General features: G+C 39.2%; 2 protein-coding genes across 4 annotated transcripts in view; both read right to left on the bottom strand.

Annotated features, from left to right (window-relative positions):
- Positions 1 to 8,167, bottom strand: part of SLC17A1 (solute carrier family 17 member 1) — a 228,744-nt gene extending 220,577 nt beyond the window's left edge. For 2 of the 3 annotated variants that reach the window (XR_014295461.1, XR_014295462.1), the window contains exon 1: positions 1,208 to 1,272. The gene's annotated coding sequence lies outside the window, so the exon portion shown is untranslated. Of the gene's footprint in view, positions 1 to 1,207; positions 1,273 to 8,109 lie in introns of those variants that run through there. The other variant, XR_014295460.1, reaches the window with a different exon arrangement.
- Positions 1,432 to 25,116, bottom strand: SLC17A3 (solute carrier family 17 member 3). Its single transcript, XM_082637888.1, is given in 13 exon segments — positions 1,432 to 8,246; positions 9,161 to 9,251; positions 9,545 to 9,783; positions 9,785 to 9,913; positions 10,191 to 10,202; positions 10,204 to 10,353; positions 10,477 to 10,595; positions 14,207 to 14,293; positions 16,969 to 16,996; positions 17,000 to 17,056; positions 17,138 to 17,371; positions 17,575 to 17,792; positions 21,331 to 25,116. Coding segments are annotated over 13 exon segments (1,719 nt in total). The 5' UTR covers positions 21,551 to 25,116; the 3' UTR covers positions 1,432 to 8,111.
- Between the last annotated feature and the right edge of the window lie 2,512 nt (positions 25,117 to 27,628).

Genomic DNA, 27,628 nt, shown 5'->3' with positions numbered 1-27,628 from the left:
CCATGTGGGGCGAAAGGCAGGCAGGACGTGACAGCAGTCTTCGATGCGGTGGGGGCGGGGAGGGGGAGGCTACCATTTATAGGGGATTTGACATCACATTGGCTCATCAGCTACCAAGGGAAACCAGGAGTGGGGGCACTTTCCTCCCAGCCCCTCAGGTTAACAGCCATCACGAGGGCAGATGTTTCCCTTTAATAAACTAGCAGGTGGAGCCATTCTGGCCTAAGGGGCAAGGGGAAAGCATGTTCATGTGGGGAATTGATGTCAGGTTGGTTCATCAGTTACCAGGAAAACCAGCAAAGGGGCATGCCCCTCACAGCCCCTTTGTTAACTTATTATGATGGAGATGTCCTGATTTAAAGCTAGAACAATCATTAGCTGGGGCCGGGGCAAGTATGTAGGAAGGTCAGTCATGTGAGTAGGGTGTAGGTGAAGCAGGCACTGGTTGAGCAGGGGATGGGCAGAGAGCAAGAGAAGAGCCATCTTGAGCAGCCTCCATATACTCCACCCCTATACACCCCACCCCTATACACCCCGCATGACCCTTACAATCTTGCCCCCCCCACCTTCCGCATTGTCCCCTCAGACTTTGAGGAGTGAGGGGTATGGGGTGTCAGGTATACAGAGGTGAACTGCAACCAGCTACCACAAATGCAATACAGACATCAGCAGATAAAGAATATCAGGAGGCCAAGAGGTGGGCAAACTTATGGAGTCAGGTGCTTATCGGGTCATGGAGGGGCCAGAGGAGGACCATGACGGCATCTCCCTGTAGACCCAGCCATCAGACTCATTTCACAGTGAGGCCACTGTTGTCGCCCAGTCTGTGAACAGATTCCCTCTGCTCAGACTAGGGGTGAAATGTAAAGTGTTTAACAGGTACAATACAGGGAAGATGATGACCATTGAGCAAAATACAAGCAGTAACAGCATTCTGAGATACCACCACCCCTGCCCGTGGTTTCTGTCCTGGCCTGCAGGACCCCACGGCCTGTCTACCCTCAGTCCCCACAGCCAGGGCCGAATACTGGAGAGGCCATAGAACAGACTGCAGGGTTAGTGTCATGGTGCCCTCCTCCAGTAGGGGGCCCGGATTAATTACCTTAGTCCTCTTAGGTGGGGCTGGGTAGGAGACAGGTGAAACCTCTTAAGTCCCTTTCTAATCCTCTTCCCCACGAGGCAACAAACCCAAACCACAGAGACTTACCTGCCAGTCCCAGGGCCATGTTATAATGTGTTCCCCTCGGGGTAGAGCCTCCGGCGAGGGCAAAAGTGAGTTACCGTCCTGGCCAGCAGTTGGCAACGGCCCTTCAGTGGTCAACAATTGAACCTGAATGGCGTGGACTAGCGACCTCTGGGTTAACGTGGCATTAGCCCTGGGACGATCGCTCCTGGGATGTGTCCACACGTTGAAGGAGCGTGTTTCCCGTCTCAGTTGTTGTTGAAGCAGCTCATTTACCGCCCAGCAGCAGTGGGGTTGTGAGGCGGGGGGAGATGCCGGTGTGTGTCATTCTTGTCGGCCCATTCCTGAACTTCATGGCCGACAAAGTGGATACCTTGGTCACTACTGATGTCCATGGGGGTCCTATAGTTCACACATAGCTCTTCTAGACCCCAAACAGTGGCTTATTCACCAGCCATCTCCGTGCAATCAGGTGAGTCATTAGCACAGGGCTGCTACTTTTAAACTAGAAAGGGACTCTGAGGTTAACAGGATATCATCAATATAATGGAGAGAGCAAGATACCTCCCACGGCAGACAGCTGCTACAGGCCCCCGCACGCGAGTGGACAGCCACGTCTTTCCCCGCAACTTTCCATTCCTTGTCCTTATTTCCCAACATCGTGGCGCTCACAGGAGTTTCCCTGGCCTTCTGGCTGACTTACCAGTCTGCACCCCGCAGGCCTGCGAGCCTTGTAGTTGCCCGGCCTCAAGACCGAAGAAATAGCTTGGAGACAGCGACAGAGACATCAATGGCTTACTGGACAGGGGAACTTACATGTCTGAAACCAGGTCCTGGAGCAGCACCCCACTGTGTGCAGCAGCCAGCCTGCAGGACATGGCAGCAGGCTTCGCCATGGAGGGGGTGGGCGTGGAGAGGCTACCATTTATAGGGGGAATGATGTCAGCTTGGCTCATCAGTTACCAGGGAAACCAGCAGCTGAGGCACATCCCTCACAGCCCCTCAGGTTAACGACCATATTGAGGACAGCTGTTTCCCTTTCATAAACTAGCAGGAAGCCATTCTGGCCTAAGGGGCAGGGGGAAAACAAGTTCCTGTGAGTAGGGTGTAGGTGAAGCAGGTGTAGGTCGAGCAGGAGATGTACAGAGAGCAAGAGAACAGCCATCCTGAGTGGCCTGAGCATACACTGGTGCTTCAGTTCAGTTCACTAGATATTCATTATGTGCTTACTTTGAAGACTCAGAGAAGCATGGTACAGCCATGTCAGGGCCTTCAGCAGTCAGTCGTATCCCTATAGTACTCTCAGTGACAAGATTAAGAACCTAGCAAGAGGGAAGGGATGTGGGAACAGATGTATATGTATGACTGATTCACTTTGTTATAAAGCAGAAACTAAAAAAAAAAAAAAAAAGAACCTGTCATTTGCATGGGCTGTTTCCAAGCTTCCGGTGGAGGGGGACAGGGCACTAGAAATGTGTTCACATAGTCTTAGGTGTTTGAAAATTTTAACCAGTTTTAACCACAATTGTGTAAGGCCACTATCCATCACCATTCTGTTGGACTCCCTCTAGTGATGGGTGATGAAGTAATGGAGGGGATGGTTTAATATTGCTAAGGCAAAGCTTAAGTGGGAATATACTTAATTTGGGCTAAAAATTAGGCTACATTTATGTGGTTTGGGTCAAAAATGGATAGAGTTAAATTACTGCTAGCTAATCTGGTATAGGAACAGCTTCCTGGGATACATATTATATCATCCACGATGACTACTCATGTGTGTAATGGAATTTACAAATAATGAAAAGGAGTGAATCAAATGAACATATTGGAAATGGTTTTAAATTTCTTGTTGGTTTGACACCAAATATTGACATAGCAATGATAATACAAAACTCATGATAATAAGTCCCTCACTGGGATTCTCAGAAAGATTTGAGCTTTATTGGAGGGTGAAGTCTTGGTAGGAGCAGGTTGTGGCTGGAGTCAGATCAGTGCAATCTTTTCCCTGTAAGTGTGAATCATTTCCCCCCACTTCTGCCCCAGGTTGGTGTTGCCTGGGGAAAAAAAAGTTTCACAATACATGTCATTAGTTTTTGAATATCACCTGTAAACTTCTGATCTTAATAAAGTAGCTCAGTAGTTTTACACTTAGAAGCTCGCTCCTTGTATCATGTAAATTATGCCTACTTAAAAATTCACGTTAAAAAAATTCATGTTAAAACTACTATAAGAAAGACGTACTAGAGGCTGTGTGTATGCCTGGTAATGAATTGTTTGCACACAGAGTGATGAGAAGGGAGATCAGAGTGTATAGGCTGAAGGCAAGGATACAGAATACAAACAAAAATCCATCCTCAGTCAGCACATCTCTGGTCATGTATGTGCTCAAATGGGAAGGCCAGATGGCTGAAGCCTTTATGGAGGACACTGGTCACTTCTGCCCAAATGACCCAAATTGAAGAATTCAGAAATGATAAAGGTGAGCACATACAAACAGCAGAAGGGTAAGACTCTCTTGCCCTTGATTGGAACAGTTCTAAGACCTAGTTTCTGAGAAGAGACCTCCTCCATAAGGTTGAGTCAGACCTCGATGGCTGACCTACCCTTATGTGGCCTTCCTGCTTTCTGATTCAGAGTTTACTCTGGTGGTGAAATAGCAACTAATGGAATGTGTGTGCAGAAGGACCAGCAGGTTGATGGGCACTTAGTTCTGGGGTGAGACTCGAGCTAATGGGGACCAGCAGATGTAACTTATAGCTCACGGTAAATGGTCTTTGATAGCAACCCAGCAGGATAAAATGATGAAGTGCTCAGTGCAACATCAACAATGTATTTGAAGAACAACAGAAATATCAGTCTTGATTAACATTTATATCAATCTATACAATGGAATTTTGGCTGCTGTAAAGTTCTTGCCCCTAACACAAATAGCATTTGAGGAAGCCATTTAACTTTCTGGCCCTTCAATCTCTTCCCTGTGAGGAAATGGAAATAATTTCTTAATCCATAAGGTTGTGAAGATTTAATACAATATTTTATATTAAATTTTATAATTTTTTGATAGCTAGTAGCTATTCCTGATCCAAGTAAAATATACTTTTAAGGGGCAGTTTAGCGTAGAAGTTTCAGGCACACATTCTTCAGTCAGACTGCCTCAGATTGAATCTCAGTTCTGCTACTCACTGTTGTGACCCTGGACAAGAAACTTAACCATTCTGCAACTTTTAGAAAAGGTCCACTACTGTTATTACTCAAGAAAAATCAATTCCCTTTTCTTGAAATACTCTGACTCACAGAGGCTGCTGCAAATACTGGGTTGTACTGGAGATCAGCACACACACACCCTTTTCCCCTATTGTACTCACACCTGTGGGTTCATCTAGAGCCAAGGAAGAGGAAGAACAGTTCTCATGAAATCACAAATTCTACAATGGCTGTGCTGAAATCATGTCCTGTCAAATAATGTGCTGTCATATGCAACCAACACCCGATGTGTTGACAAATGAATAAATCAACATGATATGCTTCCAAGTGGGCTTACTTCCTCTTGCATGCTGTCATATGCACAAGGTACAACATGGGCTTTTTTCACACACTGCTAAGCAATTCTCCAGTTCTCAATGGACACTGACCAGGCGTCTTACAATTTAACTCAATTCTGACACTGTCTACTTGGAGGTAGCATCAGATCCCACAGCTTAAGGGCTGAAACCCACAAGGCTGCCCCCACTTCAGATGTTCCTCATAAACCTAGGTTGTTACCTGTGCTTCTGACATATTGGCTGTAAATCAGAGGTTCCTACGATCCCCTCCTCTGGTTCAATTAATTTGCTGGAGTTGCTCACAGAACTCAGAAAGCCAATTATCTACTGGATTATTGGTTTATTACAAAGGATATTAATGGCTACAAAGGAACAGGCAGATGGAGAGATACATACGGTGAGGTCCAAAAGGGTCCCAAACACAAGAGCTTCTTCCCTATGGGGTTGGGAGCCCAGCACATGGACATGCTCTGGTTCAACAACCTGAAAGCTCTCTGAACTCAACTCCTTTGAGTTTTTATGGAGGCTTCGTTATGTAAGTATGATTGGTTAAAACATTGGCCGTTGGCAATTGATTCAACTTCCAGCCCCTCTCCCCTCCCCAAAGGTCACAGGAGTGGGACTGAAAATTCCACCCCCTAATCCAGATTGGATTCCCTTGGCAAGCAGCCCCCATCTTTTGGTACATTCCAAAAGTAACCACATTAACATAACAAAAGATACCTCTTCACTTGGGACATTCCAAGGTTTTTAGGAGCTAGGAAGCTAGGAAGGGACAAAGACCAAATATAAAATTCTTATTATAAATCACAATATCACACAACACCCAATGTGTAGTCATCTAGACCTACAAACCCATCAGTAAGCTCCCACATGGACCTTTTAATACCCAGTATCGTCTCATATGGAGTTACCAACCCTTATTGTACTGTGATTCAGGCCTGTATAACCCAATATATTGTCGTATGGACTCCCATCTAACCCACCACGACACTGACATGTGGACTTGCATGAATGAACTGCTATGTGCACAGATCAACCTTTCACTCACAAAGGCAAAGTGGCACCATAATCCGATCCAATGTCTTCCCTCTCTCATAATCATCATCATTGCACCCATTTTTACCTCTTCTTCTTTATTGTTAAGCAATACAGGTGTGCCTCCTCTATTTAGGGAAGATTAGAGTCAAAAAACAAAACAACAGGATGGGGAAAACATTTTTGTATGTGTTCTGGATTTCAGAAAAGACAGCAGAAATCACTCTTAAAAACTTGATTGCAATAGGAAGGGTAAAATTGCCATCCTAAACTTTAGGAGCTTTCACTGTGTAGTCTGTAACTTTTGAAAAAATAATACACCTAAAGGTAGAATCATTTTAATCAACTGATTCAATTTTAAGTCATCTTTCATTTTCAAGGTAGATGTTTTAATAATATATTTAATAATCAAGATCTTGCAGCTGATACAAGCATATGGAGACTTTAGGTTATACTGCCCAACAGGGAAAACTTAGAGGTTTCATTAGCACCAACTGGATTTTCTTTTTCTTTTGGGACATCAATATCATAGGGAACAAAGAGGGTTCATCAAACAAAAATGTATCTACTTTGGAACTCCTTAATTTAGTTCAACAAGTAGAGTCAGCAGGCATTTTACTGAGAAAAAAAATGGACTCTTTTTCTCCCCACCCCCCGCCCCGGCTTTATTTAGATATAATTGACATTTAACATTGTATAAGTTTAAGGTATACATTGTGTTGATTAGAAACACTTATATTGCAAAATGATTACCACCATAGTGTTAGCTAACACCTCCATCACGTCACATAATTACAATTTCTTTTTTTGTGTTGAGAAATTTTAAGATTTAAAAGTTTAAATTTAGCTCAGGAATTACTTGCATAAGGAGATCTCCCCTGTGCTCTTCAGCTTAGAATTGGAACCCCTCATCTGGTCTCCTGTAATGACCTGCATGTCCCCCTGCTATTGTACCTAAGACAAAGAACTTGCCATGTATTATTATGTGTGTCTTCCACATCTGAATGGACAATAGTGACTGTGTCTAATTTTACTCTAGTGTTCCAAGGGCCTAGATTCTAGACTATGCAAAATCTCAGTAATTGCTGTTGCTTATTCAAATTTGACCTTCTATATCCTTGCCCTAATTTTTCACTCAGAACTAGCGTCCATCACATCACTTCTATACAAAATAACTTGATGGCTATAATCTCTATTCAACACAGTAGAGATCACCATGGGGAGCAACCTAGAACATAGTTTTGGCCCCTCTGAACATGTTATGACCCACTGACACCTACAAATTATAATTTAAAGAAATACTGAACTATTTCATGTTTTGATCTTTATATATGACAACTACTGAAATTAGTTGGATCCTAGAAGGAGAAACATAACAGACTCACACTGGGTAATTTGAGAACAGTGTTAAATGAGACAATTTACACAGGATTGGGAAGGTGGGAAGGAAACCACAAGATAATTCTTGAGAATCCCAGAACTTGCAACATAAAGGCCAAAAAAGGTTTGATGGGACATGGGAAGAGAGAAATTACCAGACTATGTGGAGAGGGCCGTCTGCTAGGAGCTGTGAACTATACAGGAAGGATCAGCCACCTGCAGTCCCCACGAGGAGGAACTTTAGAGATAAATACTCCCTGTCCTCACTCTCTTGCCTCCACTGAAAATCCAGCAGAAGGCAGTGGACAAGAAAGTGTAGGAGGCAAACCACTCAGGTCAGCCTCCTGGGGCCCGAGCAGGATGCAGGAGAGTGGAGCACACAAAGGGAGGAACACATGGACAATATCCAGCCCAAGAAATATATAAATTAATATTCATTTTCACAAATAGGAGGAATCATTGCCCTAGGGAGGTTACTGCCCTCGATTAAGAGTTTCAAAACATAGTTTCCTGTTTAGAGATTCAAAAACTGTGAATCTAGCCTGCTGGCTCCCATAGAGCAGCTCCTCTGAATTCATTGTTAATTCTATGAAGATGACAACTTTGTTCTTGGCTATCATTTTATTTGAATTTTCATTCCTCTTATATTTTTCTCAAAATGAAATCTGAGTAAAATAAAGAACTGATCTCAGATTTGAAAAGAGCTACAGCAAAGAAATTTTTTTCTGTTGGCATTTTCGTCACTGAAGGCTTCTCGTTTATGAAATAAGGTGCCTAATGACTTTCCATGAAAGATGGGGTAACTAAGAAGGAAAAATAGCGTAGAATTAAAAATTTAATACTCCAACATAAAATAAAAATTTAAAAAAATTGTAAATCAACTATTCTCCAATATAAAATAAAAATTAAAAAAATTTAAATAGTGCTTCTCTGGTTATAACCATAGATGAAATCATTTTTCTTTACCTTCATAAACGAGTGAGTTTCCTTTCTTTAGCCCAGTCTTGGACATCTGCTTTTCCAAATATAAGGTAGAGGATCAGTCCTAATGTGTTAATGGCAAATGACAAGGAGAAAACATTCCTCCACCCAAATTCAGGGTCCTGAGGAGACAAAACTTCAAGTAAATATTACCCCTTTCATCCCTTTTTCTATGAAACTCATTAATAGTTCAGAAGACAATGTTCACCAGTGGGTTTTCGTGTAGAAATTCATTTCCTGAACACAGCTTAATAGTTTGATGGAAAGAATTTCAAAATGGAGTCAGAATGTTCTTCATAAAATGGACTTAAGGACCGTTGCAATTAACCTCCAGAATTGTATTTGTCCCTATTTATCAAAGTGCCATACATTTTCTCTTTTGTGCAAATCATGACTATATATATGCTAATAATATTTCTTCTTGAAGTGCAAGAAGAATCTTACAAGAAGAAGATTGTGGGCTTTGGAGCTAGACAGGTCTAAGTTAGGAGAATTCCAATTCTACACCCTCTTAGTGGAAAGACATATTCTATCAGATTTTAATCATCAGGAAATGAGGATAATAACGTTTCATTTTCATAATTGGTAGGAGAATCAATACTTAAATGAGATTACTGCATATGAAATACCTGTAATAATACCTACATGTATCAGGCACTTAAATATATTTGATTTTATTATCTCTTTGCTTTTGTATGGTTATGCAAATGAAAATTTCAAAGTGTTGCAGAAGACATGGCAAGTTGCATATATGCATGGATTCATCATCTTCTCATAGGACATCTATGTGGCTGTGTGATTTCAAAGACTGGATATTACCAGTGGATCACTATTGAGTGCTTTGGTTTCAGAATAAGTAAAGATTGAGGACATGAAGGAAATTCTTTTATATTTTTCTTTGCCAAGTTGATCTTCATGACAAAGTTATCCACAATTTAATTTTATTATCCAAAATGTGAAAACATTTTTTTATGCTATTACCTTTATGAATGGATTCAGTAGACTGTTTTAAGAATCCTTAACAAGAAAACTTTACCTGACTGAGAAGAAATCCACTGACAGTGGGTGCCAGGATAGCAGATATCTGTGCAAACCCCCTCGAGGCTCCCATGAGAAAACTGGAATGCCTGTGGGTGACAGGAATGTTCCAGGCTAGATCCATAGACACTTCAGCCCTGCTTAGCATATGAATCCATCATATAGTAATTATGTCAAAAAGGACTCTCTCTGTGTATATTCAATGAAAGGTACTGAGACAAATCAACAACACCCTCCTCCCACATACTTGAAAAAATGGCCACAGGCTATCAGTGGTCCTTGCCCATGATTTATAACTTCACAAAGTCTGGGGCTCCTGGAAGGCTGCAGGCTAAATCTTTTTCAGGAAATATGAAAATGAGAGTGGAAATTATAGTGCTACCTTGGAGCAATATCTAAGGCATTGGTATAGATCCCTGGCTGACTAAACAAGCTTAGTCCACAGGAGAGCGTCAGAAGGCTCACTGCTGTGATATAGCTGGAGGCAACGTATGGCAGAACTACAAGGGATGCTGAAGAGGGGAGACTTCCTATGGAACAAGGAACAGATGAATTAACCAAGATACATCTTTGGTTGTTGTATGCCTTATGAATTATCAGAGCTTTTGGTCCTGTTCTTAACTAGAACTGTGACAATTTTCCTCACTGTAACAAGCCTAAAATTCTTGGTCAGAAGGAAATCTGCCAGGTAACCTCCCAGGATGCCAACGACCCAGGCAAAAATAAAAGGAAGGGCAGATAGGAAGCCACTCTGAGGGGAAAAACTTGAGTAAACCATCATAATAAAGGCTGTGAGATCACACCTTGTATTGATAAAGCACTAATAATCATACCGACAACTCTGAAATCATACTTTCCTAAGAAAATCAGTAGCCTCTTCCATCATACCCTCAGAAAAGCTACTCACATGACTGTCACATTATCTCTTGGTAATAAAACATAATTTTTCTAGATGGGATGATTTGTGAAGGCAGAGTAATTCGAGAGTCATGCAAACAGGAGAAACGGGTGGAGGGAAATATACTCACATCTCTGATATCATACATTGAACACAGAGCTGATGTAAGTTGGTGTGTATACAACCACGACGTTAATTAACCATTGATGGCTGAAACAGCAAAAACACAAGGACCAGAGGGGTAGAGATCTGACCATAGCTTTGATGGGAAGAGGCTGCTTAGAAGAGCTGACCTGAAAACAAATTTACTGATTAGAAGAGTAAGATCTGAGACATGCTCACACGTTCTTAGTTACCCTGATAAATCCAGATGCTGATACAAGATCTCTGGAGAAGGTTAGAGTTTTTATGTGTACCTGTTGGGCCAAGAAGGATATGATGTGTTCTTTTTCTGTGATGTTTATCCATGGGTGAGTGATGGGGTCATCATAAATCAAAACAAAGCAGAGAAGGCAGGAGACACAGCCAACACCTCCTGCTAGCAGAGGTAAAATTGGTAAACTTCTGTGTGAATTTCTTTTACATTGGGATATTTTCTGGTGTGGTTCCTGGGAAAAGCTCTTGCTCTTAATATCTTCTTCCCATTTCTCAAAATATTCACATGAATATCACAGCCTTCTAGAACCCATTCTTTTATATTTCTTGATTATTTGTGTGCACAAAAATCACAGACCCTAGGAATGGCACTAAACTTGATATCTCAACCTTTTTAATACTAATAAAGGAAAACTATTTCTCTACTCACAACTCTTCTGACACCAAATGTGTGGGGTTTTCACACTAAGAAATTCTCTAATTCTCTACAGACACCAACCTGGCATCCTACAGTTTAGCTCAGTTCTGACATTATCTGGCACTAGCACAGACCCTACAGAGTAAGGGCTCAGTCACACAGGCCGCCCCCTACTTCAGATACTAATTGCAAGTAATGAGTCCTCAAATTACCCACACTTCTGTTCAACTTTACTACAAATTCAGAGGTTCCCACAACTCCCTCTTAGTCTGATAATTTGCTGGAACAGCTCACAAAAGTCAGGGAAATATTCATTTATGTTTACTGGCTTATTATAAAAAATATGATAAAGGATACTGATGAACTCCCAGATGAAGAGATACATAGGGTGAAGTCTGGAAGGGTCCTGAGTGCAGGAGTTTCTGACCCTGTGGAGTTGGGGATATGCTACCGTCCCAGCACGTGGATGTGTTCACCAACCTGGAGGCTCTTAGAACCCCATAGTTTAGGGATTTTTATGGAGGCTGTATCATGTCGGCATAATTGATTATTAACACAATCTGATGCACCCTCTCCTCCTGGGAGGATGGAGGGTGGGTCTAAAAGTTCCAAGCTTCTAATCACCGCTTGGTCTTTCTGGTGGCCTCTAGCCTGAAGATATCCAGGAGGATACCAAGAGTCACCTCATTAGACAAAAGATGTTCCTATAACTCAAGAAATTCCAAGGGATTTAGGAACTCTGCTTAGATGCTCCTATCATCCCCACCACTCAACATGAAATTACAAGAGTTTTAGGAGCTCTGTGTCAGGAACTGGTGGCAGAAACCATATCTATATATTTCTTATTATGTCACAATTAGCCATTCTCATAGATGTGCAGAGGTAGCTCATTGTTTTTATTTGCATTTCCCTAATGACTAAGGATGTTGAGTTGACCACCTTTTCACATCCTTATTTTCCCTCTCCCTATCCTCTTTAGTGAGGTGTCTTTGTCCATTTTTAAATTGGGTTTTTGTTTTGTTATTGAGTTTTGAGAATTATTTACACACTCTGGATAAAAGTCCTTATTGTATATGTGTTTTGCAAGTATTTTCTCTCTGTCTCAACTTGTCTCTTTATTATTCTAATAATGCCTTTTGAAGAGCAAAAGTTTTTAATTTTGATGAAATCCAATCTATCAACTTGTTATTTTATGCATCAAGCCTTTGGTGTCATAGCTAAGAAATCTTTGCCTAAATAAAGAGCAAAGATTTTCTCATATGTTTTCTTTTAAAAGAATGATAATTTCAGATCTTACAATTATATCCAACATTCATTTTGAGTTTTTGTGTAGAGTGCAAGATATGGATCAAAATTCTTTTTTTTTTTTTTGAGCACCATCTGTTAAAAAGACTATCCTTTCTCCATTGAATTGCTTCTGCATCTTTGTCAAAATCAGTTTATCATTAATGTGTAAGTCTATTTATGACTCTATTCTGTTTCAGTGATCTGTTTGTCTCTATGCCAATACCACAATGTCTTGATGACTGTAATTTTATAATATACCTTGACATGAGGCTGTGTTAGTCTTACAACTTTGTCATTAATTTCCAAAATTGGCTATTCTAGGATCTTTTTATTTTCATGATAATTTAGTTTTCAGTGCATGTTTCACATCTTTTGTCAGATTTAGCACTGTTACATATTTTTGATGCTATTGAAAACGGTACTGTTCTCTTTAATTTAAATTTCTGATTCTTTCAATTTCTGTATGTCTAAAAATGTCCTTATTTTGCCTTTGTTTTCGAAAAGTTTTTCTTTGTCTCTAGAATTCTATGTTAACAGATTTTTTTTCTTTTTTCTTGCAGTATTTGAAAGATGTTATTCCACTGCCTTCTTGATTTTATTGCTTCTGATGGGAAAGCTGCAGTCATCATATCTTTGTTCTTCTCTCTCTATTTTTAAACTTTGGCTGCTTTTAAGATTTCATCTTTATCACTGGTTTTGAGCCATTTTATTATGGTATAACTTGGTACAGGTTTCTTCATATTTCCTGTGTTTGAGATTCATTGACTTTTTTGGATCTGTGAGTTTATAGTTTCCAACAAACTTGGAAAACTTTCAGCCATCATTTCTTCAAAGGTTTCTTTCTGTTTCCCCATCCCACTCCTCTCCTTTGGGTACTACACACCTTACTTATGTTCTAATTTTATTATTACTTTTTTCTCTGTGTAGGTCATTCTGGATGGTTTCTATTGCTACTTTTAAGTTCATTAATCTTTTCTTCTGTTGTATCATCTGTCATTAATTCAATCCTTATATTGTAGTTTTTATCTCTAGAAGTTTGACTTAGGGTCTTTAAAAATATATTTTGCATGTGTCTACTTAAATTTTGAACAAATAAAGTTATAGTTATAGTAACTATCCTTGTGTGTTAATTCTAACATTTGTGTCAGTTCTGGGTTGGTTTTGATTGGTTGATTATTCTCCTTATTATGGATTGTGTTTTCCTGCCTTTGTCCATACCTGGTAACCTATGCTTTAAGCCAGACATTACGAATTATATCTTGTTGGGTGCTGAATATTTTTCTATTCCTATTATATATTTTTGAGCTTTGTTTGGGGTACAGTTAAATTACATGGAAACACTGACCCTTTGGGTCTGGTCATCATCATTTGTTAGAGGGCTCCACAATAGTGTGTCCTCTAGAGCTAATTATTTCTCACTATTGAGGAAAGACATTTATTAGTATTCTGCCCAATGGCCCAAGAATTATACAGTTTTTCATTCTGTCTTGTGGAAACAGGCACTATCCCTGATTCTCTATAAGTACTGGACACTGTTCTTTAAATTTTTCCAATGATTTCCGGCACCTCCCCCCGCCCCCACCGGCCTCAGATGATGTCTCCACACAGGTATTCTAATCAGTGCTCTGGTGAGTATCAAGGGGACTCTGCAGATAGCCAGGGTTTTCTCTGTGTGCAGTTGTCTCCTGTTAGGCACTCTTTCCTGTGAACTCTACCTGCCTAACTTTCTCAGGGCTCTTACCTCCATCTCCTCAACTCTGATACTTCTGTCTCTCACAAACCACAACTCTGCAAGTCTGTCCCCTACTGCCTGCTAGGGCAATAGATTTTGCCCAATCACTTTGTGTTAATAATACATCATGGCAGGTTAACAGCATCATAGGCAGGAGGACTTCCAAATCCTTTGATGGTATAAGTTAATTCTTCCCTACTATTATATTAAGACATTTTCTTTTACTAGGATCTTTCTGTCTCGATTCATTTCCTCCAGAAAAATACACACAGATAGATACTCAGAAGAATCTCCCTGAATATGAAAACCTAGGAGTGGGGAGACAGCAGCTTACCAAAGATATAGAAGACAAAAGGCCACCCAAGGGCTTGACTGATGATGCCACCCAGGAGGATGGCAATGCAGCTTCCCAGCATCATTCCTGAAAAGAGAGAATAAGCTGTGGGGCTCTGGACTGCCACCTGATAGATGCCTACAGGATGACAGATGACATGTTACAGAGCAGTATCACCTTAAAGAGATAAGCATAGTAGAATATATGAACTTCAAACTTGTGATTGAGTTCATATGCTCTTCTGAGGACCCATTTTTCTGGCAGTTCCCTAGTAACATTGCAGATGACAACCATGTTTCCTTTTATGCTATTTTAATTTTTAATTACACAATTCATATAACATATGCTATTGTAAAAGTAAATTACTGCAAAGAACCAAGGTTCCCCTCACATGCCCCCCAATCCATCCCCACTCGAATGTTAACCAACAGCTACAATTTATTATATGATGTATAATTGCATACATTTTCCTCTCTGCACACATACATAATGTATATCTGTACATACATGCATCTCTTGGTAAATGCATTTATGTAACATGTAGACAGAAAGTTAGATAGATTTGTCTACTAATGTGCTAATAACACTTTTAATTTCCATGGCTTTACCGAGTATTCTCATATATAGTGAAGCACATATCCATTTTACAACTTTTTCAGAACTAGACTATTATGTTTTTTTTAAATTTTCCAGATGAACATTAGCATAAACTTGTCAACTTTTATATATATGTATGTGAGTTGTTATTAATTTTAAATAAGCAGGACCATAATGTACCTATTGTCCTGTGACATTTATTTTTTTATTTAACAATTGATCTTGTAAATATTTCCATGTCACTGTAGATTCTACCTAGTTGTTATTTATGAACATAAACTTAATTATCACTTCTGAACTTAAACATAATTTATTTCTGTACAGTAAAATATCAGAAGTAGGCTTGCTAAACCAAAGACTGTGCATTTTTTGACAGAACTGCTGAAGTATCCTGCTAAAAGGCCATACTAAATTAAACTGCCAACAAAGATTGTTTTCCTCATCTCTTGACAACATTGGACATCCTCAAAGCTCCTAAATAGTTTTCCAAATATGAATGCAAAACAGTATATAATTTTTTCTTTTTATAGTGAAGTTGAACATTTTTTTCATTTTTATTTCTTTTGTGAACTGTTCATAATCTTTTTGTTTGTTTGTTTCTTTCACTTGTTTAACTTTGTCTCAGTTTATAGAATCTTTATGTGTTGTGAATAATAACCCTCTGTCTGTCATGCTGGCTGCAATTCTATTCTCCCGGTTTAAACTTTGTTTATGGTGTCTTTTGTAATCTAGCAGTTGTGAGTTTTCATGGGGTCAGATCTGTAAGTTTCCTCTGTAATGATTTCTAGACTTACTCCTTTGCTTAAAAGGGCTTTCCTGATCTCACAGTTTAAAAAAAAAAATCAGACCAGGGCTTGGACCCGTGTCCCCTGCGTTGGCAGGTGGATTCTTAACCACTGTGCCACCAGGGAAGTCCCAGCAACAACTGTTTTTTATAGCAGTATGTTCTTTTAAAATGAATATCATCTACACATATTCCTGTGGATCTCTCTGATGTTATTTATTAATTATTTAAAATCTTCTTTCAATTCCTTTATTAATTTCTTTTTCATTTGGGTTAGTTCTTGCAGTTTTTGAGTTTGGTTTCTCTCTTTCATGCTCTTGATTTCCTTCAAATGTTTGAGGATTTGGGAAAACCAATCCTTTTTTTTTTTTTTTTTTTTTTTGCAGTACGTGGGCCTCTCACTGCTGTGGCCTCTCCCGTTGTGGAGCACAGGCTCTGGACGCCCAGCCGCTCCACGGCATGTGGGATCTTCCCAGACCGGGGCACAAACCCGTGTCCCCTGCATCGGCAGGCGGACTCTCAACCACTGCCCCACCAGGGAAGCCCAGCCAATCCTTATTTATATTTGAGGATATCCCTTAGTCAGCTGTGATAACCAAAGTGAGTTTCCTTAGTCCAAACTGGAGCCTCCATTCCCCTATCAGTGGATATGAGCTCTGATGACAAAGACTAATCCTCCAGGGTTGTGAAGGGCTCTAGAGAGGCATAAGGTCAGGCAGGGTGTGTATGTGTGTGCACGTGACTCGTTTTCTGGACTTGAAGAATCCCTGGCTCTCCTACCCTTCTCTCCTTACCCAGCACCCATACTTAGGCAATTTCCAGTTTGTTAGCCCTACTCTTTCCCTTTTTCATTTTGACTCAATGTAACTGAAACTTTCTTCCTCCAGAATATTCCTTCCAGGTACACTGTGCAGACAGATCATTATCAGAAAGCAGTTCTCAGGACAACTGAGAGCAATTCCAAAGAAGATGAAGTTGGTTCATGCCTCACACTGAGCACTAGTATAAACTCCAATATGTCAAAAATTTAAATATAAAAAATGAAACCATACATATTCATTAAAAGCCATGGTTGGATGCTTTTGTAACATTTCTAACTATGACTCAAACCCAGAAACCATAAAATAAAAGAATTATCAATTTGACTACATAAAAATGTATTTTTAAAAAATGGCAAAAGGCATTATAAGCAAAGTCAAATCACAAATGACAACCTGGGGAAAATAACTAAAAGTCATGCCACAAAGGACCCATCCCCCTAGTTTATAAATACTTGATTGACATTGAGCAGAAGACAAAGAACCTTGCAATAAAAAAAGTCGAAGAACTCAGTGAAAGAAGGTTGGATTGTAGTGGACTCATTTCCGTTATATGTTTTTACCTGAGAAAGCAATGCTGCAGAGTCGGCTTCATTCATTTGGAGGACTCCATCTTTCCCAGAGTGCAAACTGACCCCCATATCCTAACCCCTGAAATAAAAATAGAGTTCTTGACATGTGGTCCCATAGAGAAATTCATATCCGGCACATATTTATAAAATATCTGGGTACCAGTCTCATGCCCTGAAGTATTCGAGTTGCAATGAGGAAACCTAGTCCAAGGTCAGCTGCCAGAGGGGTGAAGAGAACGAGAAATGAGGATCCAAACAGAGCAGCACCAACCACTCGCTTTGTTCCTACACTTCCAGCCAGGTATCCACTGGGAGCCAGTGTCAGGATCATGCCATAGTTGATAGAACTAAAGATGATGCCCTGGATTTGAGGGCTCCAATCATACACAGGGGCCTTAAAGAAACAGAGAATGCTTTGGTAAGCCATTTACAGGAAGGCTGTTGCATAACTTAAGAAGCCTCTTTAGATCTTCCACTTGCTTTCAAATCACTATTTCCTCAATTAAAACTTTTTAACATATAAAGTCTAGAAAAAATAGATATCCAAACAAACAAATAGCAAAAACAAGAACACAACTTAAATCTTGCATTGCTTACCCCCGCAGGAAGACTTTTAGGGGAATTATTTGGGTCATCAAATGAGTCAACAGGCAGCCCCTCAGTGGAGCTGTTAAACTGGGACTGATGGTTTGTGCCGTTGGCCATGGTTACCATGGCCATGGTGATGTTCATGATAATATTTTGTGCCATTATTATGAAATTGCAGAGATGTGTGATGAAGGCTATTCCATAGCTAGTGGAACATAAGCTTGGAGCTGGAAATATTATGACATTATATTAGTGCTTTCTTTATTGAACCATCATTTATTTTTCACAAGTTATAATACAGAAAGGTGTCACCTGACAATTTAAATGGCACTTCTATCGGCTTTGGGAAAGAAAGATTACAAAAGCAGAAAATGACTGAGTTGAGTCAAAGGGTGTTTTATATCACAGCTTTATAGACCCTGACTTGCTCTGAGGTGCTCTGTTCTTCCTGCAATTTTGTCTCTCCCATTCCTAGGTTACTGTATTCTATGGTTGGTAAAATTACTCATATTTAAATATATATAGATATGGATATATAGAATATATATATGAAAAGTAAATATATACATATAAGTGAAATATGTGTAGTATACATATTTAAATTATATAATTTATATTATATGTACTATATTATATACATATATAATGTAAATTTTAAACATTGAAGGAGTTGTTCATTGGTATAGATTTATTATTCTTCTCATATGTCTCAGTCAATGAGGGCAAACTTTCATTTAAACTTTGAAATTAAACTTCTAGAAAGATTTTCTCATTAGAGAAAAATTGACACTGAAAAACTATGAAAAAATATAGTGAAAGTGAAAAAATAACAGAAAAAGAAATGAGCACAAAATTAAAATAATCTGTTTTTGTACTTCCAGGAAAGATGGCTATTGCCAGGAAGAAACTATTGCAACAATCCAGAAAAGAAGTGAAGAACTGTGAACTAGGGTGGTAGCAGTAGAGGAACTAAGATGTGATAAGATCCCAGATAGATTACAGTAGGGGAATAACTGAATCTTGGTTTCAATTTTACAAATGGATGAGGGAAGGGCATTAGAGAGGTTCTTGTTCTAAACAGCTGGAAGAATGGAGTTGATGTTCAATGAGGAAGAGAGTTCTGCAGAGAAAGCAGGTTTGGGGGCAGTGGGGTGATAAAGAGCTTATTATTGGACAGTTAAGACAAAGATGCCTTTTAAGCACCCAAGAGATGTTGAGAATGTTGTTGCATATAAAACTCTAGAGTTTAGAATAGAGGTAGAGGCTGAGGTAAAACATTGGGAGTTAATAACCTTCAAGATGATACTTGAAGCCATGGTATTTAGGAAATGAGAATAAATAGGGAAGAAAACCAAGGACTGACTCTACAGTTTTCCAATGCTTAGAGGTTGGATACATGGGAAGAAACTGTCAATGGAAACTGAAAAGGAATGATCAGTGGGGTAGGAATAAAACCAGGAAAATGTGGTGTCCTGGAAGCCAAGGGGAAAAGGGCTACAGGGAGGAGGGAGTCAGTAGGTGTGTCAGATGTTTCTGATAGGTTATGTAACATGTTGACTGAGTATTAACTCATTTAATCCTCACAATAATCCTATGAAGCAGCTACTACTGCTATTCCAATTTTCCAGGTGCAGAGAGGTCAGCTGATAGTATAGCTCAAGTGTCTATGCTCTTAACCACTGCACTGCATGTGTACGGTGGCTTTTACTTTGTCCCAGATGATTCCATGAGAATACCTTTGCCACAATCCAAGTGCACTCATCTATGGGGTTTGTATGGCTGTATGGTGTAGGAGAGGAGAACAACACCATGCATCATCAAGAAGTCTTCAAAACTTCAAGAAAAGAGGTGCCTTGAGGTTTACAAAAGAGCCTTTCCCTCAAGGCCATACTCTCTTCTCCTTAAGTAGAACACAAATCTTTGCAGTGAATGCAGTGGGGAAGGAAGAATTTGGAAGAAACTGGTAAGTGTACTGTAATTAGAGCAAGGAGCTAAAAAATAATATCTTTGTAAAGGTTTTCCTTTCTTTTTTGGAGCTGGGTGATGACTTCCTATGTCAATCAAATCAACTAATAATTTATCAGTTCTTTGGCCTCTGATCTCCCCAACTTGCTTTGGGATCTTAGAGGCCAAAGGCTACAGAAAGCGAGTATCAGCAAACCAGGAGACTAATGGCTCACAGATGGGTGGGGTGAATACATGCCTCATGAGATTGCTGAATGATCCACTAGAGGCTGTATTTAAAAGGCTTAGTCTGGTGCTTGCTGCATATTAAGCATTCCCTACAGGCTACTACATGTGTCCTTAAAAGTTATTTGTTTCCCGTGTCTATTTAAAATATATGAAAAATAATGTTGGTACAACATCTCATGTCTTAAAATTTAAAAACTCAATATATAATACAATAATACTGCCTTTTGTCAAATTGAAGTTGTCATTGACTTAAGATGCATCATTTTTTGCTCTACTAAAAATCAATTGATCAACTAATCAACAAATCAAACTTAATAGATCCAAAACTAAACTCCTAAGTTCCCCGTCCCAATCTTGCTCCACCCAAATTCCTTCCCAACTCAGGTGATAGAAATTCCATTCTTCCGAACACTTTGCAATTTATCCTTGATTTCTTTCTTTCACAGCCTACATCCAATCTATCTAGAACATACTGCTTTCTTTACATTCAAAATGTATGCAGAATTCAACCACTTCTCACCAGGGCCACTGCTATCTTTTTGTTTAAAGCCTCTTCCATGTGGTTCTAGCTACCAACATCTCTTGCCTATATTTTTGCAATAGCCTTCAACTTGACTTCCTGCTTCCAGTCTACTCTCATTACAGCATTTGGAGTGCTCTAGTCATACCATAAATTTGATTATGCCATTTTCTGCTCAAAATTCTCTATGTGGCCACACTTTTTTTCAGATTAAAAACTAAGGTCTCTATAGTGGTCAATGGAAATGAAGTATTTATAACCATTGCTTAAAATTTTTATTTTTCTTAAGAAAAAGCCCTGAGGAAGTAATAATTCCAACTGTAGACAAGTGTTATGTTACAGGATATCATGAGAGAGAGAGATATATATAGATAGATATGTTATATATAACGTATACGATGTTATATCTATATAACTATATCTATCAATTAATCTATCTGTATGATAGGTAAGCAAAACCCCCCAAAACTCCACAACTTAAATATCCAACCACAGGGATTTTTCAGAAAAATAATATTTTATCTACTGGATATATTGAAATAATAATATGTATCCTTTAAGAATAATGATTGTATAATAAAGCAAATTGAAAAGTATGTGTGGTCCAAAACATACAACATAATACATACAGCACAGAACTTTATAAAATATACATGTAAAGGAAGGCAATAAAAACAAATTACAGTGGTTACATTAAGCTTAGTAACATCTTTTTTCGTATCTTGATTTTTTGAGGTTTCTGTATATAATTTTTTATACTTTACTTAATTAAGCAATACAATTATGCTTACAATATTACGTCCAATAACAAGCAGAATACACAATACTATATGTAGACGATTTGGTAGCATTTTCAAGAACGCAAGTGCATATGGACTAAGATTAGGAGGTAATCATCAAAAGTAAAATACTTTTTTAGAATTGTACATTAATAGTACTTGATTTTTAAAACAATTAAACACCTTAAAAGACATGAATTCATTTCTTTGTATTACGATATTGTAAAAATCCACCCTAAAATCCTAAAACCACATAGTCAAGGTTGAGTTTACCTTTCCCAGGACTGAGCTTCTCATCCCCTTGTACATCTTGGGAGTACTTCCCTGCCGTGGGACTCAATTCTGTCATGGTGGCCATTGCGTTCTTCTCTCCTGATGACTGTTTTTCACCTACAGGGTGATATGTTATCCAAGGTGTCAGCCACGAGAAATGAGACTTCTTTGAAACATTTAAAAAGTGGGTAACAGGCAAACAGAAGCTGGGCCATTCCATCTGGATGGGGTATAAGGAGGATCATTACCTACTCTTGGCTCAATACAACAGGTGTACTGTGCCTAAGGCGCGGAACTGTTTATTAATTAGGATCTGGAGTACTCACTGTGTGCCAATTTAAGAACGCTGGATTTGGAGCTAAGAATTTCTAAGTTCAAATCCAGGCTTGTGATTTACCTAATGTGCTGAGTGCTACCAGGAACAAATTTGTGTGTTTCAGTTTCCCACCTGCTGTTAATAAGAACAATGACAACAACAGCGCGGCAGCAGCACCTTCATCAAGGATCTGTAAGGATTCAATAGACTGCACGTGCCTGGCGCTCAGCAAGTGGTTGCTATGTTCTTTATTGCCATCGTTGTTGGAGCTACTACAGATGTGGGTCACCTAGGAGCTGTGTCCTTCTGGCATCCTCTACTGTACCTGAGAACCTGGCTTCTGGTACCCCTGATGACTCCCACACTGCTTCCCCGTTTGACCCATTGTGAGTGTCGCTAACATGTGTCATCAATAATTGGAGACCAAATTTGTATGAGATGATACAAGTTTTAATTGGATAAATTTGACATGTAATGTGTAAATTTAAGGTGTACATCTCGTGTTACTTTGATACATTTATATATTGTAAAATGGTTGCCGTTGTGATGATATTTATCACATTATATACTTAGTACAATATTATTGCCTATGTTCAGTAAACTGTACATTAAATCTCTATGGCTATTTTAGTACTTGGTACAAGTTTGTACCCTTAAATACCATCAATGTTACTCCCTACCCTCCATCCCCTGGTAACCACTGTTTTACGCTCTGTGGTTTTTTTACATGTTTGATTTTAAAGATTCCACATATAAGTGATATCATACTGTATTTGTCTGTCTCTGTCTGGCTTATCGGATTCAGCATAATGTGCTCAGTATCTATCCATGCTGTTGCAAAAGGCAGGATATCCTTTTTTCTCATAGCTGAATAATATGCCATTGTGTATATATGCAAGATGATACAATTCTAATCCTGATCATTTTTGGCCACAAGTTGATGATATGTCTACAGTGTTATAGAAAAAAACTAACACAGAGATCTTGACCTTTCTGCTTATAAGAGAAGTAAAACATCTTTCCTACATACAATATTAAGATTTTTAATACCCAAGGGGATTTTTGTATGGTACTGTGTGTAGAATTACAATATTTGTGCTATGTTTAGTGCTCAATTTATTAAATGTTAAACCTCTTAAAGGAAAAGTTTCAAACATATAACTATTTATGCCACTAATAAATCAAAGTTGTTGGTTCAATAAATAATATCCTCTTAAACATTTAAACACTGGCACTTAACTAGACCTGGTCTAAAACCAGTGTTGCAAACTAAGGCATGGCTTCTTAGCATTTATAAAAATTAAAAGTTTCATTAGTGCAGTAAAAGTTTCATGACTGCACGTGCCATAGGCTGCCCCCTTAGGATATAAAGTTAGACCCTCTCTGGTGGCACACGGCCAGCAGTGTTGCTTCTCTTTCTCACTTTGTGAGAGTGTGGGGTTACCAGGGTTGATTGGTCTTTCCTATTCCTGATCCCACTTTCCCTCAACTGCTTGCCCTCCTTACCCAAATCCAACCATTCTTTGTATAAACGAACTTTGTAGGAAGACATATGTACTTTAAACAATGGGGCACGCTTCTGTCTATTCCCCTCTACATATTGAAATTTTACTTTTAAAATAGCCCTAATAATGCTATCCTTCTTTGTGCTATAACCATTATATGAGCATTTCTTACATTAATACCTTCTTTTTAGAGAGTTATTATGGAATCATGGTTTTAAAACGATTCCATTTCAATGTAATTCTATTTTCTTTTCATGTTATAATTATCCTACTTGGGTGCAGGTCAAGTTCAGAGTGTGGCCTTTGGATGTCTCGTCTCTATTTTTATTCATTGTTTTTCTTAAACAGCTTCATTGAGGTATAACTGACAATGAACTATGCTTATTTAAAGTGTACAGTTCCATAAGTTTTGAAGAATGTATACCCATGAGACAATCAATGCAATCAAAATAGTAACTTATACATTACCCTCTGTAAGTTTCATCCCGTCCTTTTGTAATCCTTCTCGGCAGTATTTCCCAGCTCCTTCCCATTCATCCTGCTCTTCTACCCCTGGAAACAAAAGATCTGCTTTCTGTGCTATAGATTAGCTTGCATTTTCTAGCAATTTGATAGAAATGGAATCATATAGTATGTCCTCACTTTTTTCCTGGCTTATTTCACTCAGCATAATTATTTTGAAGTTCATCTATGTTGTGTACATTAATACTTCATTTATTTTTACTGCTGAGTAATATTTCCTTGCACGGTTATACCACAATTGTTTATCCATTCATCTTTTGATGAAAATTGCACTGTTTGCCATTCATGGCCATTACAAATGAAGATGCTGTGAACATTCATGTACAGGTCTTTGTTTAGACATGTGCTTTCATTTCTCTTAGATAAATACTTATGAGTGGTACCTATGAGTGGATAAATACCATATGGTAAGTATATGTTTAACTTTTTGAGAAAATGCTGAATTGTTTTCCAAAGTGGTTGTACCATTTTACACTCTCACTAACAGTGTATGAGACAGTTCCAGAGCCTCTACATACTCAACAATTTGATGTGGTCAGTCTTTTTAGTTTTAGACTTTCTAAAGGATGCATAGTAATATCTCATCATGGTTTTAATTTGCATTTCTCTAATGAGGTTGAGCATCTTTCCATGTGTTTACTTGTTATCAATATATCTTCTTTGGAGAGGTGCCTCTTCAAATCTTGGCACTGGGCATTCTAATTCCCTGGTGTGGCCAGAACATTTCAAAAATAGGCCTTTTAAATGTGAAACTAACACAACATTGTAAATCAAGTATACTTCAATTGAAAAAAATAGGCCTTTTGTATCTAGGGAAATTGCCCTGATTTTAATTGCAAAGATTGCTTGGGAGATACTTTACTAAAGACAAAGATGTGGCCACCTGCATTGTCTTGCACAACCTGGCAATGCTGAACAGTAATATGTTGTTTTTATTAACACCTTTTCCCATAAGTGATATTTATTCTCACTTCCATGTTCTGTTATGATGTCAGTCAATGTAACTCTGTGGCTGTGAGACCTTACCATCCCCCTGCTGTGGGACTGTTTGAACTGGGACATTCTGAATGTCAGATTACTTCCATTTTTCTAGTAATCTCTGTTCTGGACAACCAGGCATGCCTTGTCTCGGAAACCTGAGTGCCCAGTCCCAGCAGATGTGACCATATATTCAATACACAGAGATCATTCTCCCAGGAGATTTTACAAGCATTCACTCACACAGCTAAACAGGTGGTTGAGTATAGGCAACAAACAGGGATCCACATAAGGGAAGGTTCTGAGAGCAAGTGGCTGCCAAGGGAACATCTGAATTCCAGGGAAGGTTGGTGACCTCAAGAAAGTTTTCTGGCTGGATGCCCCGGCAGTGAGGTAGCAAGGGTAATACAATTCCACTCCCGCTAGCCTCCAAGGCATAGGACTATACAAAAGAAACTACATATATATATATATATATATATATATATATATATATATATATTATATATGTTTTGTATATGTGTGTGTATACACACACACACATATTTTTTAACAGCTACCTTATTTTCCATTATTGGTCCAGAAAACGCTGCTGGTTGCCTGAGTCAGAGATTATATGGCATCCTGAGATGTTCCTGGTTCGAAGCAGTGTTCACAAGGAATTATACTAAGGTTTATCTTCCTGCAGAGACCACTGGGTTTAAAGGCTGGGGGTGTGAAACCAATAGTACCCTCCCTATACATCTGTGAGGGCACAAGTGTCATCAGAAAGTTGTAACTTCTACATCTCTGCCTTGAGGACTCTCCCTGATCACCTCCTTCCAACTGTCTTCAGCCCACCTACTATTTTCTGATGGCCCTGGTGACTGTTCCGTTGCCCCATCTCAACATTTCTTCTTCTATCCCCAGCCATTTTAGTTTGGTTAAATTTCACACCATCTCACTGGTTCCGACTCAGCATTCTTCTAGATGCTTAGACTAGAGTCACCCCCAGCCCTGTCTTGTGTCAAAGCCCTGGACCCTAATTGATCTGGGTGGGAAACTAAGGCAATGAACTTGATTACAAAAGGATGGAGTCCCTCAGGACACTGGCAATAGTCCTGTTGCTGCTGTGAATCTGCCCAGGAGAAAAGCCCTGCACAACCCTCGCGGGGGCAATGAACCTTCATGTAAGAGATGGCGCTGTGATTGCCAAGGCTTTCTTATCTGAAGTGTTCCTTCACAACCACCCTGCAGCTCTTCTCCCACCAGCTGTTGCTACAACAGAAATTATGATAGCTACTTAACTACTAACCCAGGCAGTTTACATCAACCCCAGATGGAGCTACTGACCCTTTTCAGCCAGCTCATCTCGTTGGCAAATGAAAGAATTGATGTTTGCTCACAAGCCCCAAAATTAAACTCCCCAAACTCAGCCTTTAAACATTTCACTAGAGCCCCTATTTCTTGGAAATATCTTCCACAGTTGGCATTTTCTCAAAGCTTATGGCTGATCAGGCACGATACTTCAGCTTCCTGCTTCTACCTCTCTTCTCTCCGCCTTGTTACGGCGATAAGGCTTTTACATCTTCATTCACTTAAAAAAAAAACCAACTCAATATGAGAAAACCTACGACTTGGGGGGTATACAAAAATTGCCAATTGTTACACAGAAAGGACCCTTCGAGAGCTTTCGTAGCAACACCAAGGTAAGTGACTTACTTAGTGTCTGAGGAAGGACTTCGACTTAGAACCTGCTCTTCCTCCACGCTCTCTCCCTCCACAGCTTTGCCAGCAGGCAGCTGAAGATGCTTTGCCACCTGGGGCTTGACTCGGTAATCATTAATGAGATTCATCAAACTAGAAGTTGAATGAGAAGGCTTCTTGCCAAGTGGCCTTTGGGGAAATTTTCAGAAAAGTGTGCCTTGAGTACTCGGAATCTGAACCCCCTCTGCAGTTCTGCCTGCTTCTCTGCCAACTTGTGATTCTCAGCCTTTCTCCTCAGGTGTATCTCCTCAAAACCTCAAGTGCATTCTCTAGTTCAGACATTTGCATGTGGTTTTTACTTTGCTTTACTGTGTCTTCGATGACTTTAATTCTCTTTTGAAAAGGTTAAAAAAAGAAAGAGAGTATTATAATTAAATGCACTTCAGTACTTTTTTCCCTTCTTTGTTGTTTTTGTGTTTTTTCTCTTTGAAATATTAATTTTTCTTTGAAATACTGAACTATAACAGATAAAGTTGAACTTCATTCTATTGCTTTCCCTGATCCTTTCTCTTTTACACACACACACACAAACAATAATGTCTCACATAAATTTAGTGAGGTTTCTCCACATTTTTCTATTTTTACTATCTATAGGTATGTTCACAAACTATATAAAATAATGCTTTGTATCATTTCTAAATTTGTGTACATGCTATCATGCAGTATGGGCCACACTATAACTCACTTTGGAGAATAAGCAACATGCATTTGGAACACCCACATGGGTACAGTGGAAGCCAACCTCTCTCAGTTTATGTTGACTTCTTTTTAACTACGTGCCTATGCAGTGGAAAACATCCTCACTGCTTTCCAAGTTTGCATATGGTTCTGCTTGTCTTTGTCTCAGAGATGAAGCAATGCCTTCAGATCCCCAGCTTTATGTAGATAGTTCATTTCCAGCTCCCTGCATGCTCTGCGCTTGTAACCCATACACCTTTCCCTATGTGAGCATAAGAGTCAGTCTCCAGCCATGGAGAATTCAACCTCGTTCTGCATTTCTTTGAGCTCTCCTGGCTTAAGCTCTGGCTCATCACTTTGATTTTAAGTTCCTTCTTAGTTCTTAGTTTATGGCCCCTGAGGAGATCTCCTTTTGATTTTGAGTTTGCCTCTTTATACCTATTTGGACTATATCATGGGAGAGTAAATCACCTCCCAGCATTCTGGTGGAGGAGTGGGATCCTGGCAAAGTCTATTACTGAGATCAAGGATTCTGAATGAGGTGCCTGGGTCT

Source organism: Mesoplodon mirus, assembly GCF_964341445.2.
Source record: "Mesoplodon mirus genome assembly, chromosome: 12".
NCBI lineage: Eukaryota > Metazoa > Chordata > Mammalia > Artiodactyla > Ziphiidae > Mesoplodon > Mesoplodon mirus.
Note: the sequence above shows the minus strand (reverse complement) of the source record. Positions and strands in the feature narration are given on the sequence as shown.